Raw genomic sequence first — 15961 nt, forward strand, 5'->3', positions numbered from 1 at the left:
CATCACACTCAAATACATAAAACATTAAATTATATTTCGGTTAAGGCAGATAACAAGTGGACGATAGCGAGTTCCACGGCGAACAAGCAGAATTCGAGTACACGCCACGTGTCACCCTACGAGCGCGATACTCATTCCGTCGCTGAGCTGCACGGCAATCCCGATCGAATTCGCACAAGAGTATTCCCCGACATAAGTTGCAGCGAATTCCACCCGGACGGTCAAACGCGAGATGCTAACAAATAACCAACGCAATCTCCTTAAACAATTACGCAATTTCCCTACGGTCTACCGCGACAACGCCGGGGATCTTCTCTCCCCTCGAAACGCACGAATGGCCCCACCCGTTAACTCGACACAACCGTGGGCCATTAATCCCGATGAAACGCACGTATAGCTACTTACAAATGGCATGAACTTAACCGGCAACGATAACTACGAGGCTCTCTCACGCGCGAGAGCCACTTCTCAAAACTACGGCACGGTTAAGCCAACGGCGTTCATGAAATTCCACGCGACGAAATCACCCGCAACGAAATTACGCGAACGAAATTACTCACAACGAAATCATACGCAACGAAGTACACGAAACGATATCACAACGAAATTACATGTACGCTGACTGTCGGCGGCCGTACGTTTTCATCCCCGAGGCGGGCACTCGCGATCACTTCGTCGCACGGGCCCTCCCGCGGTATGGCACTCGATATTCTTTAATTACAGCCGATTTCATACTTTACCGCGGCACAACGCGACTCCCGGGAGGGCCTAGGTATTCTCGCGATCTTACTTCGAGGAAGGCTGAGCAGTGGCCTTACAAATTCGTCTCGTTCCGGCGGCTCGTCACTCGCTCTTAGGGCTGGATGTTACCGGGATGGCGGCTCGCTCGACAGTGGCGTTTCCTCGATCCGGCGGGACCACGCAGGGCCCGCGCGCGCCGGTTTCCCTAGCCTGATCGGTGCTGCGCCCCGGCCTGCCAGCGATCCCTCTAGGCGATCGTCGCGCCCTTCGCGAGCGCCCCTCGTCACTGCGCCCATCCGCCGGCGGTAGTTTTGAAGTCCGCCTATTTGAGACCGGCTGTCCAGGCCGCGTCTCATCGTCCGGTTCCTCGACGGCCAGGCTGGACGGGCCATGGCTCGTCGACCGGGAGCGGTACTCAGCGGTGGTGGCCCCGTTCCTTAACGGGGACCTTCGTCGGGGCGTCCCCCGTATCCGGGCTGCGGTGCGCTCGTGCCATCCGTGACGCCTTGACAGGTCATCTGATCTGCCGGCTGTGGGCCCCAGCGTGACCCGCCCGCCGATCGTACGCCCTCGGAAGCTCCTTGTTGTCCAGCCGTAAGTCCCTCGACGCGGCATAAGCCGTTACACTCGTCGTGACCCTGGCCTTCTGCTCCGCACTCCCTCGACCTGTAACGCTCGCAAAAGGTCTTAATCCTAGCCTAAAGGCTCGCTCTCCGCCCGCCTCGGGCGGAGGCACCATCCCTGACGCCTCCCTCGGCCGAGCTCCCATCTGGGGTAAGGGACGCGACTTTTGTCACGTCACAACTCCCCGCTCCCAGACGAGTGCCGAGGGGGACGTCCGCCCCGGTCCGCCGGGGACCACCGCTCAAGCCTTCTGATATACCCCATTCATTTCCCTCATGAGACCTCACTCCGTCGGTGACGGCTTTGCCCCGTCCGACCCCGATCAGTCAATGCGTCTTCCCTTCCAACGTTACTCAATAGTATACGAAAATCACCCGAACGAAAATCTCCGAATTACTTCCCAATCTTTCCCCAAATTTAACCGACCAATTCACCGCACCATTGTTTCCCGACCTTGTTCCCCTCCGAATTTCCTCAACTACGTCCCACCCCGTTCATCCCGCCCTGTTCCATCCTCCACGCGAATTTCCTTCTCAGGGAACAGGAAGGAGGCGGAAGGGTTCGACATGCACACGCTCAATTACCACACGTAGGTTTGGTAAACACTATTTATTTGGGTCCCAAAGGTATAATACTGGGGGGGGGTCTCAACTAACCGCGGTATCCTGTCTCTGGCGCTAGGAGTCCCCTCTGGGTCCTCGGGCTCCCCGGTCTACTACCTCCTTGAGCGGCTTCGGCTCCGATCGCGGCACAGGTCGCGGGGCCCTCGGGCGTTCCCGCTCCCGCGCAGCTCCTCATACCCGGCCCTGCAGCGTCGGCAGCCGCTCAGCTTAACTCCTCGGGCCCCACATCCAAAACAGAAATTTCCCCTGCGGGGGTGAGGGCAGTTGCTGAAGGAGTGCCCCATCTCCTGGCAATTCCAGCACCCTTTCGGGAACTGGGGCTGCTCTGGCGTGGCCTCCGCCGTCGGTCGTCTCGGCGGGCTCGCGGCACGCCCTCGGGGTGGCTCGTCCACCGCCCCCTCCATCGGCTGGGTCTGGGTACCCACCGTGCGCACGACCACGGTGTCGGTCTGGGTCCACCGGGCGATCCGCCCCGTCCTCGGCACGGACCACGGCATGGCCCCCAACTCTCCCCGCGTCCCCACGCTCCGGTCTCCTCGGGGCCTAGCCGTCACTACGGCCGCTCCGGGTGTCTGGGAGCCCTGGTCCCTCTGCGGCGGAAGTTCCGTCAGGACCACCCCTCCCGGGGCCCTCCGGGTCATCCAGTCCTGGACCTCCCGCAGCCACTCCAACAGTTCCCCCAGCTCTTCCCAGAAGTCCGGGTTGGCCATCTCTACGGACACCCGCTCGTTAAGATGGTCCTTCCAGAAGTCGGACCATCCCTCCCGGGCCATTCGTCGGGCCCCCTCCATCTCTTCGCGGGACCGCCCTCGTGTCTCTCGGTAAGCCCTACGGGTCGGGGTTAGGGGGGTAGTACGGTTTCACATCCTTAACATGCACTTTCCCTACGGTTGACCCGTCCAGCTGTGTCAACTCGTACACCACCGGAGAGATCACCCGTTTCACTCGTAAGGGTCCCTGGAATTTCGGCGCCAGTTTTCCCGCGATATTCTGTGCGGCTGACGACAGCACGTGCTGCCGCCTTAATACTAAGTCCCCGACTCGGAATCTTCGCGGTCGCCTACGCAGATTATAATGCGCGGCCTGCCTCTGGTTCGCCTGGTCCATATTCTCCGCCACCCATTCTCGAACGGCCCTTAATTCGATCATCCGCTGGGACCACTCCGCCGGGTCCCGCGGCTCCACCTGAGTCACGTCCTCCCCCTGGTCACGCAACAAGTTCGGCGGCACTAGCTCACGTCCCAAATTCACGAACGCCGGTGACGCTCCCAACGACGAATGCGCCGCCGTATTATAAGCAAAACGAAACTGTGGAAGGTATTTATCCCACTCCCGATGATCCCTCTCAATAAACGACACGATCATTGTTTTCAGGGTCCTATTGACCCTCTCCACGGGATTGGCCTGCGGGTGGTACGGCGGCACCGTGGCGTGCGTGATGCCAGCTCCTCAGCGAAACCCTTCATCACGCGATTCACGAACTCAGTTCCATTATCCGTGAGGAGGATCTTCGGCGTACCCCACCGCGACACGATAAGATCCTCCAACGCCTCTTTAATTTTCGGGCCGGTAGCCGCTCGCAAAGGCTTCAACTCGATCCATCTTGTGAATAAATCTTGGATCACCAGAAGGTACTGGTAGCCGGCCTTGCTGCGAGGCAAGGGCCCCACTATGTCCGCGGCGATCGAAGTCCACGGCCCTTCTATAACGCGGCGGCCCATCCACCCCGCGGGACTAGCTTGCTCGACCTTCGTCCTCTGACATGTGTCGCACGTCCAAATGTACCGAGTGACCTCGCGAAACATATTTGGCCAATAGTACGACACGGCGAGACGCTGATATGTCTTTTCGACTCCCAAATGACCGGCCTGCGGCGCGTCGTGGGATTCGCGAAGGGCCTCGGCGCGTAATTCTCTCGGCAATACCAGCTTCCACCGGTCCAAATCCTCAACTATGTCCGAAATCCCCGGTCGCGGTCGCAAAAAGTATAGCTGCCGATCAACTATTTTCCAGTGAGCAAACCGCTTCGGGTCAGTCGCTACCTCCCTATACCGCCTGCGATACCACTCGTCACTTGTACCCTCACACTCCTCGATCTCGATGGCGGCGTTTACTCTTCCACCTTCCGCGCTTTCGTACATTCGCGACAAGGCATCGGGCACGTGGTGTAGGGCTCCCTTGCGGTACTCCACTGTGTAATCATACTCTAATAATTCTAACGCCCATCGGGCCAAACGACCCGTGGGATTTTTCAAGTTGTGGAGCCACCGCAAGCTACTATGATCCGTAACTACGGTGAACTTGTAACCCTCTAAATACGGCCTAAACTTCTGAATGGCCCACACCACGGCCAGGCACTCTTGTTCAGTCACCGAGTACCGCTTTTCCGGGTCCGACAACACGCGACTGGCATAGGCTATTACGCGTTCTTCCCCCTCTAGGTTCTGAGTCAAGACCGCCCCCAACCCAACCGAGCTCGCGTCGGTTTGTAACACGAAAGGTTCTCTAAAATCTGGGCATGCCAGGACGGGGGCCGTCATTAAGCTACTCCTAATGCTATTAAACGCATGAACTTGTTCATCCCCCCACTCCCAGCGCCTGCCTTTCTTCAAAAGGCGGGTCAAGGGCTCACTTAGCGTCGCGAACTCCGGTATAAACTTCCGATACCACGATGACATCCCGAGAAATCTACGCAATTGTCTCAGTGTTCGAGGCGCCGGGTACTCTAGCACGGGGCGCGTCTTTTCTGGGTCCACCGATACGCCTCCCGCCTCCACCACGAAGCCTAAATACTTAACCTGAGATCTACAGAACTCGCATTTATCCATATTAATCGTTAATCCCGCAGCTTTAATTTTATCTAGCACTCGTTTTAGCCATTCGAGGTGTTCCTCGAAAGTTTCCGTCGCGATAATTATATCGTCTAGGTACGCGAAAACGAAAGGCTCCATTTCCGGGCCTATTAAACTATCTAATAGTCGCTGGAACGTCGCGGGGGCACCCGTTAATCCGTATGGCATTCGGACGAAATGATATAAGCCTTTTCCCGGGACGCTAAACGCGGTAATCTCTCGGCTATCTTTATTCAACGGAATCTGAAAGTAAGCCTGGCTAAGGTCGATTGTAGAAATATATTTTGCCGAACGTAACTTATTGAGTATCCCGTCCATTGGTGGTATCGGGTACGCGTCCTTTTTAGATATCTTATTAACTCCGCGGAAATCCAGGCAAAACCGGTACTTGCCATTCGATTTTTTCACCATCACGATTGGGTTCGACCATTGACTTACTGACGGCTCAATTATTCCGGCTGCTAACATTTTATCTACCTCTGCGCGGATTGCTTCTTGCACCTTTGGCGAGACTAAATAGCAGCGTTGCTTTAGCGGCGGATGATCTCCTACTTCTATTTTATGTTCGGTTAGGTTGGTCAGACCGGGGTCTCCCGATGGTGCTACTATTTTACGTAAAAAATTTTTCAGATGTTTTTCCTGATCTTTAGTTAGCTCCGCGAGCCCACAAACGCGGGGGTCCGTTTCTTTTAATTGAAACTGGTAGCGGACACGAGGCCTATCCGCAAAATGCCACTCCCCCTTTCCGAAGTCTAGCGCGATACCGAACTTTGTCAAGAAGTCCATCCCCACGATACACGGCACGGCCAAATCCGGCAATATGCCTACCGAGATCTTCCGACTCCGGTCCTTTAGATGGATAGAAAGCGAGGCTTCTTTTTGAATCGGGGCTATTTGTCCGTTTGCCATTCGGATTGTTGCGCCCCCCTCTCGCGTGGTTGGGACGCCTAAACTTTTTACTATTTGCATCCCCTCGCGACCGAGGAGCGTCATGTTCGAGCCCGAGTCCACCAACGCTAACAGGGGCCGGCCGCCTATCCGGATCGTAATATACTTCAGCGGGGGGAATTCGTCGGGATCGAGCGTCACGTACGAGAGTTTTTCTTCCGGGGTATTCGCGGTCCGGGCCTCGTTCTCGATAATTGGGGGCGTAGGGACCCGTCCTACTGACCCCCTTTCGCGTTTCCCGAACACCTAGGGCATGTCCGCGTCGTAAACCCCGGGTTCCCGCACCGGTAGCAATGTTGCCGTCGAGCCGCCCTGCAGGTCCTAGCCCGATGGCCCGTCTGATCGCAGTTCCAACATTTTAAGTTGGAATCATCGGGAACCGATCTCGGTATGGTGGCGTCGGTGGACGCTGCGGCGCTCCAGGCCTTCCCTCTACTTGGGTCTCCCTGAGCCACGGCCTCCCCCGCGGCAACGGTATTCGGGGATCGCGGTTTCCCTTTCGGCGCGTGGTACGCTAAGTCCGGAAAAAGTGACTGTTCCGGTAACAAGGGGGGTCTATACATTTTGTCCGCGAGGAGGGTTCGTTCCGTCCGCGTAGCCAAATCCTCCAACGTGTGAAAATCGCTAAACTCCCACCGTCGAATCGCGAACTGTAGCCGCGGCAATAAGTTCCGGTGGGCTAATGTGAGCTGCTCCGGGAGGGACCACGGAGGGCTCATTCGCGTGAACAAAGACCGTAAGCAGGTCAAATATTCGACCGCCAGCTCGTGTTCTCCCTGCGTTCGCCGCTGTATCTCTTCCCGAAGGGTCGTTAAATAGTCCGGGTCGCCAAATCGACTTTGCCACGCGTGTTCGAAATCCCGCCAATCCCGCCAATTTTCGCTTTCCAATCTTACCCAATATAGCGCGGTACCCGAAAGGAATAGGGGCAAGCACTTAAATAGTTCGGCGTCATCCACGTGAATAATGGAGCGGGCTTCCCTAATCCGTAACAAAAATGCTTCCGCGTCGCTACCGCGTTGTCCGGAGAAGTGGAGGTTCCACTTTCTCATTATATTATAAGCCTCGGCCGCGGATCCGCGCGTATTTCCTCTATCATGGCGCGGCGGGTACTCTATTCGCGGCGGGGGTGCCCGCTGATAAGTTTCCCCCCATGTTTTGTGGGGGTCAGGCGGAAAATTGTACGCCCCCAGACTCACGAAGGGGTCCTCCCTTCCCGTCGCCTTGTCCCTCGGGGTCGCCCCCTGGTCCCCCTGAGGACTAGCGGATTGTATTTCGATGGCCGGCGGGGGTGGGGGTGGAGTCGGTTGGTCGTTCATTTTTTTCCGAATCGACTTTTCCTCAAATCTAGCTAAACGCGCGCGTAAAGTTGGCAAAATTCCGGCCGTGTCCAACCCCCGACCTTCTAAATGTCGCACCGCTTGTCCTTTCGTTAGGCGGTTGATCCACCGAAGAGGCGATTCCAGCAAGTCGTCCTCCCGCATAGGAGTCCTATTCGCCTCCCCTTATGACGTCCACCGAACGCGAAACCGAAGACACCAGCAAGGCCTTTTTCCTTTTCCCAATACGCGGAATTACCAAGTACGTTATTATTCTCCAAGCTTATTATTTGGACGAAGAGGTAGGCCAGTCGCAATATTATCGAACGGTATTTACTTTCGCGAAACTTAACCGAAATCGAATCAACACAGTCCCCGAAATCGTAAACAGGCAGGAATTCGACTGAAAAACTCAAGTTCCCGAATACCGGCCGTGTGCGAACCAAAACAAAGTCGAGCGAAGCGGCCTTCACTCGGCACTACACACCGCATTCATGGCACCAAAATTCCAGGGCCACGAAATAATAATTCGAAAATCCGATCGAACATATAACTAACACAAGAGAATCACATAAATCATAGGGGAACACATAAATATAATGATTGCACAAAACAAATTCACTTGCGCACGCTCTCTCTCCCGATTTTCGTTAATTGGTAATTTTCGGGCGAGAGGCCCCACGTTGGGCGCCAAAATTTACGACGACGACGACGATGTCCTCACGGTCTCGCCGGCCGTGGAGGAGCGCGCCGTCGCTTTCTTCACTATAATCTCTATCAATATTCGCGATACTGCTCTCCGAAACCCCGATGGTAGCTCGACTGAGTATTTTAGAGATGTTATGTTGGGCGCCAGGTGCGATTCCTCGCACCACGATTCACGAGATCGCAGTATTTCTCAGGCGTGGGCTTCTTTGATCAACCGCGGATGGAATAGGAGAGGGAGCGTAGCGCAATCATCACACTCAAATACATAAAACATTAAATTATATTTCGGTTAAGGCAGATAACAAGTGGACGATAGCGAGTTCCACGGCGAACAAGCAGAATTCGAGTACACGCCACGTGTCACCCCACGAGCGCGATACTCATTCCGTCGCTGAGCTGCACGGCAATCCCGATCGAATTCGCACAAGAGTATTCCCCGACATAAGTTGCAGCGAATTCCACCCGGACGGTCAAACGCGAGATGCTAACAAATAACCAACGCAATCTTCTTAAACAATTACGCAATTTCCCTACGGTCTACCGCGACAACGCCGGGGATCTTCTCTCCCCTCGAAACGCACGAATGGCCCCACCCGTTAACTCGACACAACCGTGGGCCATTAATCCCGATGAAACGCACGTATAGCTACTTACAAATGGCATGAACTTAACCGGCAACGATAACTACGAGGCTCTCTCACGCGCGAGAGCCACTTTTCAAAACTACGGCACGGTTAAGCCAACGGCGTTCATGAAATTCCACGCGACGAAATCACCCGCAACGAAATTACGCGAACGAAATTACTCACAACGAAATCATACGCAACGAAGTACACGAAACGATATCACAACGAAATTACATGTACGCTGACTGTCGGCGGCCGTACGTTTTCATCCCCGAGGCGGGCACTCGCGATCACTTCGTCGCACGGGCCCTCCCGCGGTATGGCACTCGATATTCTTTAATTACAGCCGATTTCATACTTTACCGCGGCACAACGCGACTCCCGGGAGGGCCTAGGTATTCTCGCGATCTTACTTCGAGGAAGGCTGAGCAGTGGCCTTACAAATTCGTCTCGTTCCGGCGGCTCGTCACTCGCTCTTAGGGCTGGATGTTACCGGGATGGCGGCTCGCTCGACAGTGGCGTTTCCTCGATCCGGCGGGACCACGCAGGGCCCGCGCGCGCCGGTTTCCCTAGCCTGATCGGTGCTGCGCCCTGGCCTGCCAGCGATCCCTCTAGGCGATCGTCGCGCCCTTCGCGAGCGCCCCTCGTCACTGCGCCCATCCGCCGGCGGTAGTTTTGAAGTCCGCCTATTTGAGACCGGCTGTCCAGGCCGCGTCTCATCGTCCGGTTCCTCGACGGCCAGGCTGGACGGGCCATGGCTCGTCGACCGGGAGCGGTACTCAGCGGTGGTGGCCCCGTTCCTTAACGGGGACCTTCGTCGGGGCGTCCCCCGTATCCGGGCTGCAGTGCGCTCGTGCCATCCGTGACGCCTTGACAGGTCATCTGATCTGCCGGCTGTGGGCCCCAGCGTGACCCGCCCGCCGATCGTACGCCCTCGGAAGCTCCTTGTTGTCCAGCCGTAAGTCCCTCGACGCGGCATAAGCCGTTACACTCGTCGTGACCCTGGCCTTCTGCTCCGCACTCCCTCGACCTGTAACGCTCGCAAAAGGTCTTAATCCTAGCCTAAAGGCTCGCTCTCCGCCCGCCTCGGGCGGAGGCACCATCCCTGACGCCTCCCTCGGCCGAGCTCCCATCTGGGGTAAGGGACGCGACTTTTGTCACGTCACAAAGTATAGAATTTTTAATGATTTTATGTTTAAGGGAACAAACATTTAAAGTACTCTTCATTTCAAATACTTAAACTCTGCCCTATCAATTTATATGTTAAGGGGCAGATTAGGCGACTATTAAGGGGAACTAAAAATATATATGTATATATTTCACAAATATATACATATATTGGTAAAGCAATATACTCTTCTTGCTCGTTCATATTATGTAACAATAGAACTTAATTCACTCCCCCTTTTTTTATTTTTTTTACCACCGTCATTCACATTAGTTGCAATAACTCATGTATGGTGTTTGCAATTTTTTCATTTATACCCTAAATTAATTGTTGCGACAACAACGTTGTTTCGATGCTATATTGCTGTTGCTAATGCACTAGTTATACCAAAAAATTCATCGTAGCACAGCAGAACAATATGAATTAAAATTATTCAATTTGTACAGCGAATAAAGGGATTTTATTGTCGACGAGTATATCGATATACTCTAAAACTATATGTATAAAGAAATGCATAATAAAGGAATTTATACTATTTGTAACATTTGTACCATTTATTACTTGAATTTTCAATTTTATTTGGAAACAAAATATAATATATTAGAAACATAATTATACTATTTAGGTGGTCAATGTAATGTCATTTATTTCTTGGCGCAATTAGCCTTTAAGAAAGCAAAAATAGTATCTATAATTAATTATAATGTAGTTTTTGTATAAAATTATGTATACAATTTTTTGTATAAAATACTAGGCCTGTTCGTTTTTGATGCACTTTTGAACTAATGCAATAAGTTAGAACGAAACAAATATATTTTGGGGTCTACAATGCGAGTCGTAAGTCGTAAGTTATAAGAAACTGACTAATCGCAGTCGATTATTCTCCTCAAATTCGACTTGGTCAATTTCTTACGACTTATGACTTACGACTCGCATTATAGACCCCGTATAACTCATTGCACTAGTTCAGAAATGCAGCGAAAATGAACAGACCTACTATGAGAATCACAGTGTAAATTACTATTTATTATTATTCTAGCATATTTTTTTTCACTGATGTATATAAATATTTGATGCAAATATCAATTGAAATAATATCAAATTTAAATTACGCGCTCAGTTCTCTGGGCGTATCAAATAGACACGCCCATCCCCCACCACTTCGGGTGAGTTTGGTGTACCCCGGGTGACTTTCTGAACGCACCCTTAGTATATACACAAAAAAAGTAGTTTATAAAAATTACATAAAATAGATTAAAAAATACAATCAGAAAAACAGTAATGTTAAAAGAGTAAACAACTGAGTTTCCGCTTAAACGTAGACACATTTGGCTGCGTTCAGCAGAATGCAACAGTTTTCAACCGTTTTATGATTCTCTGCTGAACGATTCTAAATTCACTCAAAATTTCAACACGTTCATTCAGCGGTCGCCATGATTGTCAGCTAATTAAAAGTACGCTGAATATGGCTGCGTTCAGCAGAGCGGAACAGATTTCAACCGTTTTATGATTCTCTGCTGAACGATTCTAAGCGCACTCAAAGTCTCAACACGTTCACTCAGCGATCGCCATGATTTTCAGCAAATTAAAAGTACGCTGTATCTCAAGCAAAACGTTATCAGTAAAATAACTTCCTCCAGTGTATTGAGAATTTATAAATATAAATACACATATAAAAATATTATTTATAACGCAATAGATACAGTGAAAACGCACAGAAAGTTACAAAATAGTATATATATATATATATTTATATATATAAATATTAATATAAGACAATAAAGAAATATATTATAATTATAATTTAGATAACTTGGGTTAGCACGCATATAACATAGAATAATAGGATAAATCGTTAAATGTGTACAAAATATAATACTTTAATACATTATACTTATTAATTAAATGTAATGTACTAACTCAAATTATAATATTACTATAATAAAACGTTCATATCTTCTAATGATGTTTGTGGCACATCTTGTAATATATCAAGTATTCCTACTATCTCTTGGTAATTTTCTTCAAAATAATTATTGAAAAAATTTACATTAGTACATATGTAACGATGCACCCCCGAACATGCATCGTTCCGGCGCAAACACCTCGACGAAGCTACCCCGCCGACCACCCGCGGGGTGAAGACCGGGCACGGTGTGCCCATATTTTATGTAACATGTAACAAAGTCCGCGAACGGACTTAACGCGGCAACCGCCTCACCGCGCCGAGCGGTGCCGAAAGCAGCCGAACATCGCCGAACGCGATCGCAGCGTCGGGACGCCGTAACCACCGATCGTTCCGCCGCACCGTCCCGGCGCTCGCGACCGCCGTTGCTACCCTCACCACGCCGCGACGCGTATATAAGCCCGGCGTCGCTGGCACAGAGCGCGATTCCCGATCACCCGTCTTTCCGACAACACCGATCCTGAATTCCTGCACTAAGCTAGTCCGAACGTAAGGTAGAGCCACAGTATATACAGTAGCGCAACTCTCCTGATTTCTTGTTGTCTAAAATGGAGTGCGCATGCGCGAAATAAGTAAGCGCCCACTAACACCATCTGAATGTCGTTCTCTGAACTTCTTTCTCAATTGCTCTTCCTTTCTCCGTTCTGCTCTGCTCCCTCTCAGAATTTAAATGGTCAGTTCAGTAAATGCCTATCTGTATTGGAACAGAAATTTGGAGAGAATTAACTCAATTACCCACTGTATGCTATTGAGAGCTGTTAGAAGTGTTTGAAAAACTCTGAATAACTACGTTTGTGATGAAAGTGAAAAGAGTTTAGGAGTATAAAGTGGTTACAAACCTCAGAAGGTAGAATAATTATTCATAATCATTGTACTTAAAATCAGTCATGCTTAAATTAAGAATATCGTTTATCTATTTATCTTGTGAAACTAACTCTGTGATACTCTAATATCTAGAAAAAATTGCTGCTTGATTCTACGTTGTCTACGAACGGTTACATTTCTGAAATACTTATTAAAATGCAAATTTCTGGCTGAAACAGACGTCAGATAATTCAGATATCGACTTCACAAAAGATAGTGGTGTCGATTTTGAAATGTCCAGCATGCATTCCACAATACAATACAATTTGTAAGTTATCATATAACAGCGTTTCATGATTTAATTCAGAATTTATATTAAAAGTAATGATTTTTTTTTGTAGGGAAGGCTCATGGTTGAAACTATAATACTTCCACCGTTTGAATTTTTAGTAAATTGCGAAAAGATAACATATTCTCTCAGCAACATATTTATCTAAAAAGATACAAGTACGTATTATACCATCTTACTTACAAAAAATTAATACGTCATTTAATATTAATGTGGCATATTATTAAATATTTTATTTTAATTAATATTGTTGCGGAATTTATAGATATCTCGTTTCGATATAACAATAACAGCTAGTGCTCGGCGATGCACAAAATCTAAACGCAATACCGAGCGAGAAGGATTTCGAAATTTATATGATAGAAACAAAGCATGGAGATCCACATCCAGACACGGGTATTCTACCTTCTTTTGCGACAATAAAATCTGAAATGATTCTAGGCAAAAACCGCCAGTTTTTCATTGAAATGGGACGACCGACGAAAGTACATTTCTCTTTATCCCGGCTCAATCAACTTTATAACATACGGAATAAGGTAACTCAACAAAGAATGTATAACATATTCGTATATATTTTCAACAGATCTAAATTATATCAATGTTCTAGGTATTATATCGTGTTTTATTGATGACGACGTGCAAGTACCTACAGAGAAGAATGAACTACGGATATGGATTCGCAAAATATAGCAGTGCCGACGAAATCGAGGAAATTCAGTGTACCTGATGATTTACATTTAAATACAAGACAGGTTGTATTATCCTTGAAGACTGACACCGGAGCAGAAATTATTACCAGTTTAGCATCGTTAAACGGAAACCTATCGACACTATAGCTTCTAAGACTAGACAGAATATATTCAAATCTATCCATAGATTCTTTCATTGTATCTGCTATCTTAAATAAGAATATCAAAGTGCTATTAAATCCATGGTGTTGCAATTTCGGATGTGGATTTTTGTATGTGAACTTTTGCTTACTCGGATCAGAACTGCTCTTAGGAGAAATTTTTTAAATTTATAAACGCAATGCTCAATCCGGCGTATGGGAATCATCGAGATAATATAATACATATGTCCATTATTCTATCCAGACACATTTTATATAAGCCATTTACTGCCAATTGATTGATGCATATCTATCGAAGTACTATAAACTCTCATTCAATGAAGCATTAACGGAACGCGCGGAAGCGCGTCCGAATTCCGAAATACAACAATCGTCGCTGCTTCTGCGAAGTAACAATATGGTTGTAGAATTTCGAATCGTTACTCGACCACTCTTTCGGGACACTTTTATATTTTTATAATATATCATATTAGGTATACATTGATTATTTTGCATATAAAATTTTATTTTGCATGTTTGTATGTACGATAAATATGTCGCTTTATATTATACGAATTGTTTGTTATAACAATTAATAATACAATATTTCAAATCTGTATACCAATTTAGTAATATAATCATTAATCGATATAGGAGTCATCGGATACTTCTATTTTATATTTTCCTATATTTATATTCCTAATATTTCAGTGTTTATAATCCTAATATTCTGTCTGTAACATCGGATAAGAAAGAATCCTTCATAAACTATCCAAAAACAGTTTCTGCATCAGAAAGAACATAAAATGGATTAGTATATACATTTCTTATCCTTCAGATACAAAGAAATTATTTTTCTATTCTATAAGAAATCGCAATGCATTCGAAATAGCGCTTAGATAGAGCTTTATTAGAATACTACCTAAACATAATTTCGAATATATTACGAATTTTTATGGAGTAGAAAAGTGATTTTTTTTGTATCTGAAAAAGAACTCAGAATTGGTGAAATAGAAAAGAATTTCTTTTAAACTCTTAAGAGTTGTTTTGGGACAGAAATGATATACGGAAAAAGTACTTTAAAAATTTTTTAAATCAAGAATTTAAAAAGAATTCTTTTTTCAATTCTCCGTGCTATCCGGAAACATATCGTCGTATTAAAATTAAAATTTCATTTATTGCATTTTAAATTAAGCATTAATATAGCGTATCTTATTTTTATTTTGAATGCATAATTAAAAATTATTCGTTTATTTCATTTATTCTAATAAAATTATTTTAAATTAAATATTTTATAATTATAATTGTTTTCTTATAAGTATAATGTATAAAATATTGGACTTCCGGTTCCGGAGAGAACGAGAGTGACAAGTGTGCAAGTAAGCGAGAGCAAAAGGGCTTAGAAGAGAGTGACGAGGGAGGCTGAGGAAGGAGAGGGTGATAGAGCGAGGAGGTGTGGAGGTGAGAGAGTGAGGAGATAAGAAGGGGAACAGAGGAGGGGCAGGTAAGAGGAGATAAAGGGAGGTAAAGTGTCTAGGCACAGAGAAGGTGGAAGCACGAACGGTAGCTGAGCTAGAGGGGCGCACGGTAGGTGAGCCGAGCCGAGAGCGGCAGCACGAGGTAGGGCGCGAACAATAGCGAAGAGAGAGGGGCGACTCGACGCAGGATCCGGGACGCGGACAGTAGCGCGAGGCAGGGCATAGAGTAGGTGGTGGAGCTAGAGGGGGAAGTGAGCCGAGTTAGGAGGAGATGAGTGAAGGGAAAGAAAACGGGAGGGAGGGAAAGAGTGCGATAGGTAAGGTTAAGGAAAAAGAGAAAGTTAGAAGGGGGAGCACGGGAAATATAGAAGAGTTATGGAAGAGGAAGAGGGAGGAAATGGATAGGAGTGGGGGGGAGGAAAAAGAGGAGATTTTTAAGAGAAGTAACATGACGGCAAGATCTCCTAAAAAAGACTCGGAGATAGGTGTGAAGGAGTTGGGAGAAAGAATGGGAGAAATGATGGAGGAATTTAGGGCAGTGAGAGAAGAGCTAAGGGAGGGTTTCAAGGAGCAGGGTAGGAAGATGAGAGAAGAGATAGAGGACCTGAGAAGGGAGTTTAGGGAGCGAGAGAAGAGATGGAAAGAGGAGAGGGAAGAGACAAATAAGCAGAAAGAGAAAATGGAAGAAAGAATAAGGAGATTGGAGGAAAAAATGGAAGAGATGAAGGAGGAGAAGAAAGAGGAGGAAAGAAACGGTAGAGGGGAGGTGGGGAAGAAAATGAGAGAACTGGAGAGAAGGCTGGAAAGGAAAGAAAAGGAGGAGAGAAGAAGAAACATTGTAATAAAAGGGCTGGAAGTAAAAGAAGGAGGGAGGAGAGAAAATGCAGAAAAGTTACTAGAAGGAATAGGAGCGAAAGTAAAGGCAA

The 15961-nt window shown here is 47.9% G+C and overlaps 1 protein-coding gene and 1 long non-coding RNA gene across 5 annotated transcripts; one reads left to right on the forward strand and one right to left on the reverse strand.

The window, feature by feature from the left end:
* Positions 1 to 368: 368 nt before the first annotated feature.
* Positions 369 to 10127, reverse strand: LOC143895698 (uncharacterized). 2 transcript variants are annotated; one of them, XR_013256424.1, is made up of 2 exons: positions 8883 to 10127; positions 369 to 2816 (listed from the first exon to the last, which is right to left on the reverse strand). XR_013256424.1 is itself a non-coding variant. In XM_077403011.1 (2 exons), the coding sequence occupies exon 2, from the start codon at positions 7270 to 7272 to the stop codon at positions 6004 to 6006; it is 1269 nt and encodes a 422-aa protein (XP_077259137.1). In that variant the 5' UTR covers positions 7273 to 8071; positions 8883 to 10116; the 3' UTR covers positions 5876 to 6003. The 2 variants fall into 2 exon arrangements, 1 of the variants encoding a protein (XP_077259137.1); XM_077403011.1 differs by lacking the exon at positions 369 to 2816 and adding an exon at positions 5876 to 8071 and having other exon boundaries at positions 8883 to 10116.
* A 1743-nt stretch (positions 10128 to 11870) lies between these two features.
* Positions 11871 to 14886, forward strand: LOC143895700 (uncharacterized). 3 transcript variants are annotated; one of them, XR_013256427.1, is made up of 4 exons: positions 11871 to 12422; positions 12533 to 12707; positions 13170 to 13264; positions 13336 to 14885. It is a non-coding gene; the product is annotated as an uncharacterized LOC143895700 (long non-coding RNA). The 3 variants fall into 3 exon arrangements; XR_013256425.1 differs by lacking the exons at positions 13170 to 13264; positions 13336 to 14885 and adding exons at positions 12781 to 12886; positions 12994 to 13163; XR_013256426.1 differs by having other exon boundaries at positions 11872 to 12422; positions 13170 to 14886.
* The last annotated feature ends 1075 nt before the right edge of the window (positions 14887 to 15961 follow it).

This window comes from Temnothorax americanus, unplaced genomic scaffold (assembly GCF_048541705.1).
Source record: "Temnothorax americanus isolate GAGA-0224 unplaced genomic scaffold, ASM4854170v1 Scaffold166, whole genome shotgun sequence".
NCBI classification, from domain to species: Eukaryota; Metazoa; Arthropoda; class Insecta; order Hymenoptera; family Formicidae; genus Temnothorax; species Temnothorax americanus.

Coding starts and splice junctions, on each gene's coding strand:
- LOC143895698 (XM_077403011.1), bottom strand. CDS start 7,272: ATGCGGGAGGACGACTTGCTGGAATCGCCTCTTCGGTGGATCAACCGC.